Below are 15,427 nucleotides of genomic sequence, written 5' to 3'. Positions count from 1 at the left end.
TGCTAACACATACCTGCTGCCCTGGTCTAACAGATATTTGTGTGCTCTTAGCAAACACTGCAGAGCACAAACCTTTTCCATGGAGGTTTAACCCACTGCAACGGGTTTTTCATGCAAATGTCCCATTACAGCAGCTTTGCTGACATGCAGGCATTGAAGCATGATCCAAACCCTTCAACAGACACTTATACATGGTGCCTGTATCCATCATCCAACTGCTTTAAGGAAGAGAAAAAAACCACAAATGTTTCACAGACAGGAAACCTGGAAAATATCCATCTGAAATGAGGGATGGTCAGATGAGAACAACTAATGCTTTCTGCCCTGCGAGAAATAATAACTCAGGCCAGTAAACTGACACAAAGAACTTCACCACGTCGATAATTTACTGTTCTTTTTTCCCTCCACGTGGCTACTGTTCAAATAGATCAAGAAAACAGATAAGTAACAGGCACCAAAAGCTCCCAGGTCTTTCAGAACCAGTTAACCTGCTTTCTTTGCCCGTCAGAGTTGATACACACAGCATCACTCTTCCCTCAGCTTCACCCCATTTCACACATGCAGCTTTTTCACTGCTGGCAGAGGCTCATCCGACACTCAGTAGAGGTGTTAAGTCTCTGCTCCAGAACCACTGGCCAGGCAGCGTTTTGGAGGGTGATGGGGAGCTGTGAGATGTGACTGTAGGCTGACAAGCCTGGGTATCAGCAATTATGTGTATCTGATGGACAGGAGGATTGCAGCTCGAGGGAAAGACCTTTTGCTGCACATAAAACAAGCTCAAAGAGAAGTACACACCCAACCAGTCCTGTGCAGATTTCCCTTGCCTCTTATCTCCAAAGATGTAATCTACATTTCCACAGGGAATTTGGAATGTCTCCCACTGGAGAGCCACGGATGTGTCACCACTGTTGTCACAGGGGAGCACAGTGGGTACCCAGAATCTTAGGGGGGTTCTGACTTGGAGTCCTGTATCTCAGAGCTCACCCTGCCAGCAGGACACAGCCACAATTTGCAGTGACTACTTCTTTGGCACTTTTATCTTCCCTGAAGGTACCCCCCAAGTGCCCTGACATCCAGGAGAAGGAAGCTGTCCTGTTTTCATACAAGGATGTTGAACAGATGAAAGGCATTTCTAACAGGGCACAAAGGTGTCATTCACTCCTGGCTGCTTGATCGTCACACCCCACCTTGGGCAGCAAGAAGCCAAACAGCAAGTATGTGATTTTTGCCTTTTTGGCGGGGAGGAGACCATAAGGCACCAGTATTTCCTCAGCTGAAGCTTTCTGAGGTGAAAACCTATTTCATTCACTGACTTCAAATGCGGATAAAGAACCAAGTCAAAACTCAGCCTGGGGTGCTCAGGGTTTCTCCTTCTCATCTTCCAAAGGAAGGTTAGGCTGCTTCAGTCCATGCAATGCTAATAGCCTACAATTCCCTCATTAGATAAAGAATTGATCACCCTGTGTGCTGCAATTACTTCCAGAGTGGGCAGGTCTCATAAGGAAATGATGAATCGTCCATGTTTCCAAAAGAATTTATTTAATGTAAAGTTGCTGTAACTCAATTTCCTCACTGTCCTCCTTCTATCCAGAAACTGGCACTAATTTACAGGCAAAGAGACAGATTTATCTGCTATCAAATGGACTGATCTGGCAGGAACTAATGACAATCCAGAACACAGGAGGTGTTACGACTGGACAGAGGAATGCCTCTCAGTGCTGTCAGCCTGCAGCTCTCCCAAACTGTCCTGGTTCAGAACAGCAGTGGAAAGAAGACAGAGAGGCAGCCAGGACAGTGTAGTTGGTACTAACCTGACACGGTGAGTCGGGCCTCCCGGCTGAACTTCACATTAGCGATATTGGTGGCAACGCAGTGAAATATCCCACTGTCTTCTGCTCTCAGTCCCGTTATCTGGAGAACCCCCTTGGGAAGCAGTGTGTACCTGTGGGAGGAGAAAAGCAGAAACAAAAGCTTGCAAAGCAGGGCACGATGTGACAGCAGGCTGCACTCCCATCCAGGTGAGGCAGGCTGGCTCCCACATCCCAGTGCGGAGGTGCCAACACACCAAGGCATGTGGTCCCCGCAGGTCAAGCCCATGCCTGTCACTGCATCAGTACTTTTATAGATACATGAGCCTCTGGTCTTCTTTAAGGGGGGTATGTTCCCTTTCTTTATCTCCTGCTGCATCCTTGAGAAATGATGACTTTTGCTGGGAGGCTACAAAGTAAATGCTTCCTATTTAACCTGTGGAAAAGCTCTGGCAGTGCATTTTCACATGAACACAGGTGACATGGGATTTATCATGATGTGGGAATTATCACTCATCAGTTGCAGCACAGAGACCATGGACAAGCATCAGGAGAAGTCTGTGCTCCACACTCCCCACTCCAGGTCCAGCTCTCAAATCCACATGACCTTGAAACCTCACAGGCATTAAAAGGCGTGTTTAAAATAAACACTGAGCGGGCAAATGTAAACATCAATAAATATTTCATATCTTTAGGACACGGGTACATTTAAATCACGCGTGCATACACACATACATGTACACATACATTACAGGTTGCTTGGCAACCACGTGTTTAAATTGGTTGGTAGTAAGCCATTACACCGTGATGAGTTAATAATCCATTTCCGTCTGGAAGATGCAGAATATCTTTTCCATATCAGCATATGGTTAAGTGCCTATAACCTGCTCCCCGTGCCGGGTTCCAAACGTGCGGCTCCGTGTCGGTGGCGGTGTGACAGCAATCAGTTTTACACAGCCCGAAGTTGATTGCAATCTCTCTGGGACTTTAAAATGCCCATTGTTTTGGATGAATTATACCACAAGAAGCCCTCGTTTTTGTTAACAATCTGCCCACAGCATTAGAAGATTCAATTCCAAAGCTATTATCCTGCCTTCAAAGCCTCCGAGTGCAAGACTCGGCATACAAATTTATATACACTTTATACGCAGAAATGCACCAGGCGTGATTAATGCAGAAATCCAATTCAGTTAGAGAAGCAACTCTCATCACCCAGGCTCTGGTGTCAGAGATTAATCTACTGAGCTGACAATAAAAAACCTCCCCAGTAACTTTACTCCTTCGAAAAGCCAAATCTGTTCAAAATCAGGACACGAATGTAGCAAAACTGCTCCTAGCCCATGAGCCCCAGGGCCTGGGCAAGGTCCCTGTCCTGGAGGAGAACCAGCAGGGATGAGATCAGCTTGGAGCTCTCTGGGTTGGAGAAAAGTCTTGACTTCTTGGTCTTGGAGCTCCTCAGCCTTGGGGTTACTCAGCCTTGGAGAAAAGAAGTCCTAGTCACATTCAAGTCCCTGCCACATCTCTGACCATCTCCACATCTGTGTCCCCGAGATCAAATGCAAAGGATCAATGACGCATGGAGGACTTCATCAGTCCTGTTACATCTCATCAGGATGCCACAAGGCATCAGGTCCTGTTCTCTGACCCTTACTTCTGCTGATGCCACCTCAGATCAGTCATCCTGCTCTACCACATCCCCAGCTCAGCACCTGTATGAGTAAGAATCCTTCAGAGGAGATCAAGTTTAACAAATCAACCCTGTGCTGGGCTAAAAAAAACTCAGATGAAAAACGCAAGGAAAAACAAAACCTGACAGTTGCAGTTTTCCACAGTAGATTTGGGCCTCTTGGGTCCTTCTACTGTAAGTTCACTGCCACGCTGAAAAGGTCAGGCATTGTTCCAGCCCTCGTGTTTTCTCCTGCCTCCAAAGAACCCAAACACGTTCGGCTGCAGAACTGACATTTTTAAGAATAGGGGCTTTCAGGAAAGTATTTACAGCTTCCTGGTTTTGCCTGTTCCCAAGGCACGGGCGTCAATCCGCGATCGAGGTGTGCGGTGACCGATTGTCTCCCGCCATCGGGTGCGCGGCTCCCGAGCTCCAGCTGGGATTCCTGGAGGCTGCCGGCACAGAGCACGCGTTTCCTGCCACCTGTCCCACGCCGCTCCGAGGATCAAACCCTGACGAGGGATGTTTCCGATGTGAAGGGAGAGCCTGTCAAACACAGGATGTGGCGACGTGCTGCTCCGGGTCTAGGCTGGGAAGGGAGGCAGCTGGAGTTTCTCTTTAGGAGAACTGCTTTGGATATGGCAGCCCATGGTTCCATGGAATGCTCTCTGCAGTTGCCACACACAAGGGAGTCCACCTGGGAAGGAAAGTCTAATAGCCACAGTGAAATTCAGCACTTGCAAGAGTTTAGTACATGGAAGGTCCTAAGTCATGGATCTGGCTCAGAATGAGTTACATAAAATGGAGCCACGGAGGGATGATGGATGCCAAAGCTACTCAGCTCTTTGAGGACTGCTGGGCAGGTTCTTCAAGCTGGAAAACAAATCTGAAGGAGGGTTGATCATGGAGGATCAGTGCAAGATCTTCAAAATCAGCTAATGGGCTTTATCTACCTCTCCTGGGAGATGCCAGTACTTCTGCATGGTGTTTGGTCAGAGCAAGCCCAGAAAAGCCACAACACTAAGGGAAAGAGTCTTCCACGGCAGAAACACTGGCCAAGATCCTCAGCCCAGGTTAGTTGTCTCTGGGCACAGCTGTGAAAGCAATAGCAAGCCTGGCCACTGCCTTGCACCTGGAGAAGGCCAGCAGCACATGGCCTGGACATGTCCTACCTTTCGTTGTCTGTGTTGACCGGCATGCTGTTCTTATGCCATAGGATGACCGGCTCAGGCAAGCCATGGATCTGGCACTGGAATCTTGCTACACCACCTTCCTCCACCACTGCATTCTGAGGGTGGATGTGGAAGTCGGACATCGCTGGAAGGCAAAAAGAGAGACAAAATTATTCACATGTGAAGAGAGATCCACAACCGGAAGATGTCAACACCTTCACATGACCTAGAAACACCCTAATTTCCCAGAGCTAGCAAATGGGATTGTAATGCAAGAGCAGAAGGCTGGTTTGTAGCTTAACCTTCTGCATGGACAAACAGGACTAGTGGCAAGTTCTTGATATCTGCCTGCCTCTGCACAACCAGAACAGAAGACCATGCTCCATGACCCACATGGTTCTCAGTGAGGTCTATGGGACCAGCAAGATACACAGCCACTGCACTGGCACGCATCAGAGGTCATTCTCAACAGCTTGAGCAGGTTTTGGACCTACATCAGAAAAGAGACGTAGATTCTTTATGTTGCTGTCAGTGTCTTAGGTACATTGTAAATATCCTTCTGATGTGCACAGCTTGATTCCTGAACTCACTTTGTTTAAATACCTTGACCAGGAGAGCTCTCCAACACCCTGGTAAAACCTACAGCCCTTGATTTCCATCTCTCTTTGCACGTGCTCCCATTCATTGCATGCTCTGCCTTCCAGCACTGCAGAAGGAACAGCCACATCCCTTCGATGTGGAGCAACAGGGTTCAGCTGACAGAGAGAGCAGCTGCCAAGAGCTCAGCAAAGCGAGGCTTCTGGGGTTGGGACCACCCAACAGCGAATGACACACCCCACCACGCAGGATAAATACAGACCAGCCTGCTCCAGCACAGCCACAGCTGCAACTATCATGTGGAAAGACTCTGGCATGCTGTTAGAGCTACATAAATAATACCATAATTATTACTATTAATTAATTGGAAGGTGCTGCCTGTTGACTCCGCAATAAACATATTCGAAGCTAATAAACATCCCAGTGGTTCTTTAGCTCATGATTCATTTAAAGTGCTGCATCCACGGGGAGATCTCTCACATTATCCTAGAAAATAAAGTCCAAGAGAGATTCTGCTTCACCGCCCCAGCCCGATGACACCCTTCTCCCAATCAAGAAAGCCTCGTCCCCTTTTACATGTATCAAGTGTAATGACTGTAGCTCTGCTAAGGTACAAGCTGCCTGTGTGTCAGGGCAGCTTAATCATTCATCTGCAAACTGCAGTTGGGCTCAGGCAGATGGGAGATGGCCATTAGCAATCATACATTAAATATGTGTTGCATTAACCTGCGCTGCTCCCGCAACCACCGCTCTCCACCCTCTGACGGCAGATTTGTTAAGCTGATGGAGCAACACGGAGCAAAGCCCTGGTCCTGCACGGCCATAGGGTTGGGATGGGTTTGTAGCCATGAGGGTGGGATGGGCAGCCAGCCCCACATTGGGATGCACCAATGGGAGCAGGATCAGGGGTGGCTGCGCGATGCTCCGGCCAGATGGGAACACACCAGCACAAGGCGAAAGATCAGAGAAAATTGTATTTCCCTTTCCCAGGATGAAAGCTAATGCAATTATCCTCTCTGGTAAAAGATGGAGCCCAATGGTGCAATGGCAATTTACCCAATTCACATAAATTTAGCCTTGAAATGAGACTGATCATGTCCCAGAGCACTCAGCCATGTGGGAAGGAGCCCAAAGGCTGCTGTGGGGGTCTCCCATACCAGGTGATCCCTCTTCCAAGGTGGCAAGGGATGCTTCAAAAAATGGGGGATCCAGGGGTGCTTGCAGCAGGAGAGCTCAAGGAAGCCTGCAAGAAGACCCAGGCCAGGGTGAGCGTCTTGCAGCCAAAGCATATGAACCCTCACCAAAAAATGAATCCAAGAATTAATGAGAATGATGCAAATTTTCTTTAATAAAGAAAAAAAAAAAAGAGGGATTCAAATGCCTGCAGGAAAATTCCTTTCAAATGTACAGATGCTCAGTGCTGAGGTTTTTCAGTGGCTGACAGGGTTGATAAGAAGAGGGAGGTGTGAATGAGAACAGCCCCGGCACAGACTTCGCTCTGCTGGCTACAGAATTCACTGCCGTTCCTTTATTTCAATAATATCACCTCTTATAGGTAAAACTGCAGCAATAACCTCTACTCTTAAAGACACCAGTATTAATATTTATCATGAATAAAACATGGCAAGTTATAAATAATTCAGTTATGAGGATGTTAAGTAAAATATTACTCTTCAACGACCCTATAATGTGGCTTTGAAGCACAGTTTTATGTTAAATGCCTAGGAAACACTGTGACCCTTGCCAAGACCAGCTGGTTTGCAGAAGATGCATTAAAAATTCATGCACCGAGCTACAAAATGCTATTTTTAAAACAGGCTTACGAGTTTATTTACAGTTGCAGAAACAAAAGACTTTTGGAGTGTCCCTTGTAAAACAGCAACAAAACTTCCACGTAAGTGATCAGCTGGTGTTTTCATCCTGGGAATAAATCACCAGGTGGAAGGAGAGCAGAGGGATAGGAGCTCAACTGCTTTACAGGGCATTGCTTGGAGGGGCTAAGTCTCTGCCGACCCAGGTGAGGTTTTTATACGCCTCCCAACTGATTGTAACAAACTCATGGAGCAGAGTGCTTTGCTCCTGTTTGTCACTTGTCTTTCCCCAGCGAGAGCCAGGACCTCTGTTATCCGCTGGGCACTATTGTTCCAGCTGCCATGGAGAGGAGCTGCGCCAGCCCGAGTGGGGTTGGCCAGCAGCCAGGGAGCTGCAGCTCATTTCTATGCTAATGGCCATAATAATTTTAAAAATAAATACATGCAATCACAATGTTCACCCGCGAGCTCCTAAGAGGGGAGGCTCTCTCTAATCCATCTGCCCGCGGTCTCCGCTATCCAGCAAGACAGCATCCACGTGCCAATGGCAGGACTGGTGCTGCCCCAGGCCCTTTTCACCATCATCAGAGGGGGTGAATGCCACCCTGTTCCCATCAAACTTCCCTCTGCCATCTCCAGGTGTCATCAAGCCATAAAAACAACATAAATCACAAGCACACTCATTGCTCCACACTGACACTCCAAGTTGTAGTGTCTTGGTGCTTTTGCTTCCACCTCACCTGGATATGGCCACGGTACACAGAGATTGGCACAGGGCAGGGAGAAAAAAAAAGGGCTCACAGCAGATGAGGAATGGTCCTGGCAGCCTTCCTACACTGCAGGCATGGGAGAGCCTCCTCCCAAAAGATGTTGGCCAAGGCTAGGTTCAGATTGAGCTGTCTACAACCACACTGACACATGAGGTAGAGGAGTTACTCCTCATCCCTTCTTCCCTCATGTTATAGGATCCTGACCTAGGAGGAGACTGGATCAGAGGTGAGGCTCTTCCCTAAAGAGAACCCCATGCTTGGGATCATCCACCACCTAACCCCCACTGGGACGCAGTCCCTGATGACACATCCTATGGATGCAGTGTAGGTGAGCTCTTACAGCTCATCCATATTCACAGAGGTTTCATTCTGGGGTCTGCTCTAATCAAAGCACAAACACTCTCTCCATCCCAACAGACCCTGTGGAAAGGCCAACTGAATAAAAATGAAAATAAGTATTGAGTGAAATTTTCTCTACTCCATAAAAAACTAAATTGAAACCATTAGTGGCCAATCCTTTTTTGCTCAGTACAGCATCAGTGTTAAGCCAGAGATTGACCCAGATTTGATATAGAAAAAGAAAACATTAACTTGGTATGTCAAAGCAAATCCCAGGCCTTTAGAATCATTAAAACACAAACATTGTGCAGGCACAAGGAGAGGAGGAACGCTTGAAAGGTTCAGTGCCAAGCATGGTGTTAGGAGAGCTTTTGGGAAGCCCAGCTAGTTCTGCAATCACATTGCCTTTAGCTTTTAAATTACTTATGGGGAAACAGAGACCCAGGTTGGTTCTGACACAGAAGGATGCTGGGGACAGCTGAGCATCCTCACCACCATGGATGACACACAGTCCATAAACAGCAGCCCTCAAGTGAAGACCCTTTCTTCACGTTTCTGCCACCAACCTGTTTAATTCAAACCTTAAAATGCCTCAAAGTTAATATGATATAAGGAAGAAGAGCTTTATGAGATGTGTCCCCAGTACCTGGGCCTCCAGATGCCCCTGCCAAGGGCAGGCTTTGTTAGCTCCTTTACAGCTGAGGAAAGTGAAAATCTGGGAGGCAAATGATTTGCCCAGTGCAAGAGAACAAGCCACAGGCAAGTAGACCCCTTCCAAGATTGGCTTCACCCCAGTGATGGCGACAGCTGTTGATTTTCATACTGAATTTCCCTATTTACTAAAAAATTGAATTTCCCCTCGGGTGACCAGAAGTCAGAGTTGTTTCTAAAACATGACTACCATGTCAATTAAACCCAAACTTGAACCACTCTCAAATCAGGCTGAGAGCTCCAGCAGAACCAGCCTTCATGATCTGTGAGATTTACTGAGCACCTAATTCCTTCCCAAATGTTTTTCCTGCAAGCCACCAGCACCAAGGGATTAAATTTTCCATTCCCTCTTGTCTTAGGAGACCTTCACCATTAAGCTAGTAACCAGCCAGGGAATATTTTCAAAGAAGTCAGCAGGTGAAGGCTCTGCCAACACAGGTCCCTCATTTGTCCCTTCCACACTCTGGAAATGGAGGATTCTCCTGCAAGAAAGAGCCAGCACAAAAGATGGGGGGCGTGTAGACACCACAAATCCCATCCTCTCTCCTCTCTCCCCCCTGCCTTCCAACAGCGGCGCCTTCCCAAGTCTCTCAGAAAAAAGACACCGCATCTTCCTTCTCTACATTTTTTTTCCCTTTAAATTTTAAAAATTGCATTTTTATGAAGCTAAAATAAAAGGCCACGTCACGCCGGCCCGGTGGCTACTCCAGCTGCAGAGCAGCCTCTGCGCCTGCGAGCCGGCCCTGCGTGTCTAATGACGCTTTTGTGCGAGGTTGTTGCTGAACTGCCATGAGCCCAATTTTGAATGCAAGTTGCTTTGTGCATAGTGAAGCGTGAACAACAGCGCCGCCCATTTATCTATTTAATTCTCCAGGAGTAGCAGGAGCGGGGCCCTCCGCTCACATCTAAAGGGAAGAAAAATCGCCTTTCTCTCAGCTTTGGAAAAGGAGGGAAAATATTAAAGAGCAGCCGTGCCTCTCCCAGCACAGAAGAAAATCCTCCCTGCCCCTGCCCACTAATCATAGCAGGGGAAAATCCCAAATCTCTATTGTCCACGCTGGGCCTCAGATCTCAAAAGAAAATGGGCTGCAAGACTCAGGAGAGTTTGAAGCAAGGAAAACCTTTTGGAGGAATGCAGCTCATTTAAGAGGAACCAAAATACACGGTGAGATGAGAGAGGGAGGACAACCCAACCTCGCTCTGTGTACAGATGAACAGGGAAAGAAGGTCAGTCTTGCACACTTTTTATTTGGAATATTTGCAAACAAATGCTCATTCCTCTTTTGCTTTGGCTGTTGTTTTCTCCCACTGGAGCTGACAGGATCACTCAGAGCAGGGATGGAGGATGACCCAGGCTCTCTGCCCTCTCTGCATTTTGTATCCTCATGTCTCTAGTTTTCACATGCAATCCAAGTTGAGTGGAATAATTTAAACAAGGTTGAGAAGATATCACATCAGATAGACTTCTCTGGTTGAGGAACAAAGTCTGTCTCCACCTGGCCTGTTGTGTTCCCTTGCCCTATGCCCCTGGGACAGGGATGAAAGAGAGACAACCAAGATAATGCCTTGCAGTGGGACACAGCAGCTGCCCACAGAAGGGAACGTGCAACAGATATTTTACAAGAGGAGAGTGGAAAAAAAAAAATCTACTACCTTATGACTCAAGTCCACCAGGAGGCAAATTGCTGCCTGATCTGGGACTGTGGCTTCTCAATTTTTTGCATAACATGTGAGATGTCTGTGAGCCAAATCCAGCCCAGGTCACCTCCCCACCTCACAGCAATGAACAGCCCCGATGGATGCTGCTGACCCATTATTTACTGTTGGGTTTGTTGCTTTGAGAAACAGAAAAAAGCACAGAGCCCTGTGGGGGCTGTTTCTGTGTGGAGACGATAAATATCCTGTGAAAGTAATGAACACATCTCCACTGCACGCAGAGCAGGGGTCGGAGGAAACATCCTCAGGGGTCCCTGGTTGCTCTACCCGCCCTGCACAAGCAAAGGACCAGGGATGGGAGGAGGACAATGGATATAGTCCCTGCAGGGACTTGGTGTGGCACCTGGAAAATCTTTGAATGCCTGTGCTGCAGCTCCACTCCTCTTCCTGAGGCTCCATTGAATGTGCTCCACATCACCAGCACACCCAGCCTCTCCTGCACAATCACACACCTCCAAGCCCATCTCCCAGTCCTAAAGAACATTTAGCATATTCATGGTATTGATTATAGCTCACTTATTGGAAAAATAACTACAGCACCATCAGTTGCTGATGCAGGGGTACTCTGCCATGAGTGGGAAAGATTTTTGTCCGGATAAATGCAGCTTCCGCATCATGCATGGAAAAGAACAGGAGCTATACACTCCAAAGGCTGCTTTATACTGAAAAACCTCACAATTTCTATAAAGCTCACAAAATGCTGCTCTGCTGGAGAGAGACTGTGCTCACACTGTCCCAGTACAGCATGCCAGGGAGTGTCCCCAATATCCGACACCCTATCACAGTTGTTGTCATGACTTGGGGGGACAGAGCTGCCAATGCCAGAACAAACCCCTGAGAGCATCTAGCCTTCACCACGCTCTCCCTCATGCAGCAGCACTGCCCAAATGTTGCCTGCTCAGATCCAAGACCTCCTGCAATGTGGCTGCAGCCAGAAATCATCCCAGCCTGGAAGTAAGAGCAGTGAGTTCCCGTGCATTGGCACTAACGCCCTCGATGGGAGCCACCAGGGCATCCTCAGACATTTCCAATAAACCTACTGGTCACTTCAGAGGCAGGCAAAAAATGACACCCATGGTCACAACCCAAATCCAACATCATCCCTGGAGTACCAGTGGCGTACTTTACACACGAGGCAACGCTGCTCCTTATAAACCACTTTGAAAGATGGATCTTGGCAATCCCATGGATCAAATTTACCACTTCCCTCCATGCTCAGAGCAGGCAGCAGCATCCCACTGTGTCACCTGCTACGCAGAGCAGCACGACAGGCAGCCCAGGGTGGTTATTCATCTTCCAGCACCCTCTTGTTTTGCAGGGGAATTGACTAATAAACAGCCCCTTTAGCGCTCTCAAATTGGTTTCAGGGAGAGAAGAAGTTTCTGGTGAAGAGGGAGGCATTGCTGGGAGAGACCTTTATCAGGGAGCTCTATTGCAGTAATTTTTCAAGACGAAATTGCTCCCTGGCTCGTGACAGCATTTAGTGTATCCTGAGGCGACCATTTGTGAAGGCAAACCTGTGGTCCTGCCGCCCTGCTGCTGGAGGGAAGGGAGAGTATTAAATGTCATAAACAACTCTTAATTTGCCAGGGCAGGCTGCACATGGGGCTGGTGATTCTGCAGTGCAGGAAGAAGTTATCTGTCAACAGCACAGTGCTCCAGCACCGAGGGTGATCTTGGCTGGGCAACACTGGCTGCTGTGACACCTGCCCAGAGGTGCAAGTCACCACAAAGGGCTCCTCTGGTTTTGTGGGGTGACTTTTTAAGAAACCCCAGCATCACACAAGGCTCCCCCCCCCAAAGCAGGGCACCCTCCAGCATCACAAGAAGATGCTCCCTCCTGTTGCATCCACAGCAACAGCTTCTTCAGGACTTTCCTCCGAAGCACATGTTTGCTCTTTGCAAAATGCTGATGATTTATCCCACTCAAGTGCCCCTGCAGACCCCTGAAATAATGAGAAAATGAAGGGCAAGCTGTCCGCAAGTCTCTGGGAGAGGCTGGCTCGGTGAGGGCAGAGCAAAGCATGCAGCACACTGCCAGCAGGCAGGTCTCTCCTGCCAGATTCCCATCCAGAGCTCCTCGTGTTTTTCCTACTCCGACACACACAATTAAGACAAATTACATAGTTACCATTTTGATTTGTTGCACAATAACGATGTTTTCCATCTCTCTCCCAAATATTGATGGAGACGGTACAAGAGGAAGCTCCCACACAGCTGGTTTTGGCCCTGGACCACTTTGTTTGCAGCCAACTCCTTCCGATATCGAGCCTGGACGAGCAATCCTGCTTTTTATCAGCTTGGAGAGGCAGCGAGCCAACCAAGCACGAGGCGTTATCCTGCTCCACCGCAGCCCTCGCAACGCCTCTGGGTAGAACCATCCCTGCTCAGACCTCCCTGAGCAAAGCCAGCAGCTTCCCTGCTTTTCTGTGCTCACCAACGAGCGCGCACTCTGTTTCGGCATCTCCGGAGGCACCAGTGGAATCCAGAAAAAAAGGTGAAGGCAAGGAAGCTTTTCATCACGTCTGCCCACGGAAATGCCATCAGCCTCGCTCTCAGACAGGGAGCTGTCCTGATTTACAGGCTAATGAATTTTAAATGAGATGCATTTTTTAATTTTTTGTTGTCAGCCCCCATTTTTCTGCCAGCAATCATTCCAGTAATAGCTTTAAATTTTCAGCATCTGTTTTTACCAGCTCTCTTGTAATTAGTTTACTAATGTATTTCATTGCGCCTTTGTTATTTTCAGAGAATTACTTCATTCCCAGCTATCAGAGATAGTGCACTTCAGTCTATAAGGAGTTTGGCCTTTGTTCCCTCGTGGTTATTCACATGGGGGAAGATGGCTCAGTGAATGACAAGCCTTTCTATCACTACACATTCTCCATTTAATGTCTTTATACTGGCTCATTAATTACCACAGAAAACTCCTTTCCGAATGGAACCTGTGATTTATAGAAGACTTGGGCAAGGTGCCATTTTTATCAGGCCGACAGCAAACAGCCCCAGTGCCAGTAATTCACTCTTCATTTTCCCTTCTGCTGCAGCAGGGTCAGCCCTGCCACGGTCAGAGCTTTGCCTGGGCAAGGGAGCTCAGTGAGCACTCAGTGCTGCTGAGCCACGATCACCACGCTGCTCCTGCATGGCTGGGACAGCCAAGTCCATGGAAAACTGAGCTGTGATTCTGTGAAATCTGGTGGTCCAACGTGTGGCATGAAGTATCTTGGCAAAAACCCAAGCACAGCACAGAGAGACACTCTGGTCTTTGTGACAGAACAGGCAGAGATGATGGACCCTGTGGTACCCAGACACACCTCTGCATTGTGTCCCATCCCACAGCAGGTCTGAGTCCCAGCTGTATCCCTCAGACTCTAAAACATCACAGACTTGCAGAGCTCCCAGCACACACAGTCCAGACAGGGGGAAGAGTTGCCCAAAGACACAAAGCAAAGGCTCCCTGTGGGCCCACGGCAGCCAGAGCACGGGGGAAAGGCGGCTGTGGGAGTACCCCAAACAACGGTCTCTCTGTCCGATGGAAATTAAGTTCAAATCCTTCAGAACAGTCTGCCTTTCACCACGTCCATACTCTGTGCTGAGCATGATAAACTGCTCTCCTTCTATATTAAGGAATGAAATAGAGATGGGAATGGTGCTTATGCTGACTAAAGAAGTTACACAAATAGAAAAGTAATCACAAAAAGGTGGATTTCCATCTGCTGACACAGAGGAGCTGCCTCACACCATTGCAAGAGAAAAACACAGCCTGTGTACAGGGGAAGGAGACAGAAGAAACCAAAGGATTGCGGCATAGACCTGTAACAAGTGGGGCACAGAGTTAGCATTACAAAGGACTGCTTTAAAGCTCCTTTCTGTCCATTTTAACTCTGATTTTCACTCAAATACAGGTGGATTTCCCAAATGCTGAAAGCTCCTCTGCTTCTATCCCCTTGGTGTTGAGCACAGATACTGTGTTCCGACTGTTGTCCAATCCAGATTGAAGGTGTTACTATAAAAGACGTAGGAAGGACTGAACCACTGTGATCCTGAGAAAATCCAGGTTCCTGCCAGGTCTGCTTTTCCTCCTAGCAGCAGCTAAGCCGTTAGCTGTCATCCCATCCCTGTGGCTGAGTTACATATATAAACTCCTGTTCGCTCCTTTGCAATAGCAACAGCTTCCTATTTTGCTGGCAGCAATCCAGGGGAAATTCAAGCTGAATTACAGCCATTCTTCAGAAAATAGGCCAAATCCACGAAAGCGGGACACATGACCGCAGACGTAGAGCTCGTCCTTTTTTTCTATTTATTTCGTGGCGAGAAGCCCCGTTGGCTGAAAATAGCTTATCTCTGGAAGTCCCCGCTTTCCGTTGGCGGCTGCCGCTCCTGGCTGCCAGCCAAGCCATTACCACCTCAAAGAGAAAGTTCAGAGCTCCGGCGAATCGGCCCCACGGTACAGGACGTGCGGTTTGATGTTTTCACCGATTTCTCTCCGGGAGCTCGGAGGAGATGGGGATTGTGTTTCTGTGCACGAGCCAGCGAGTGTTAACTCCTTTGCTGCGCCTCCGCTGGGATGGTTCTACTTGGGGCTGTACCCCAGCATCGCCTGTCAGTGTACACACAGTGGGGTGTGTACGTGTGCACGTATGATAGGAAGAAACTCTTCCCTGGGAGGGTGGGGAGGCCCTGGCACAGGTTGCCCAGAGAAGCTGTGGCTGTCCCATCCCTGGAAGTGTCCAAAGCCAGGTTGGATGGTGCTTGGAGCAACCTGGTCTAGTAGAAGGTGGAAAGGGGTGGAAGTAGACGATCTTTAAGGTCCCTTCCAACCCAAGCCATTCTAGGA

The 15,427-nt window shown here is 48.3% G+C and overlaps 1 protein-coding gene across 1 annotated transcript in view; it reads right to left on the bottom strand.

Moving 5' to 3' along the window:
- The window catches only part of IGDCC3 (immunoglobulin superfamily DCC subclass member 3), a 97,348-nt gene that overhangs the window by 35,919 nt on the left and 46,002 nt on the right, over positions 1–15,427 (bottom strand). The window contains 2 exon segments of the mRNA XM_018069837.3: positions 1,812–1,942; positions 4,647–4,791. Of these exon segments, the coding sequence (XP_017925326.3) occupies positions 1,812–1,942; positions 4,647–4,791 (276 nt within the window).

Source organism: Manacus vitellinus, unplaced genomic scaffold, assembly GCF_001715985.3.
Source record: "Manacus vitellinus isolate BGI_N305 unplaced genomic scaffold, ASM171598v3 scaffold_16_pilon, whole genome shotgun sequence".
In the NCBI taxonomy this organism is placed as follows: Eukaryota; Metazoa; Chordata; class Aves; order Passeriformes; family Pipridae; genus Manacus; species Manacus vitellinus.
This window is presented reverse-complemented; position numbering and strand designations above follow the sequence as displayed.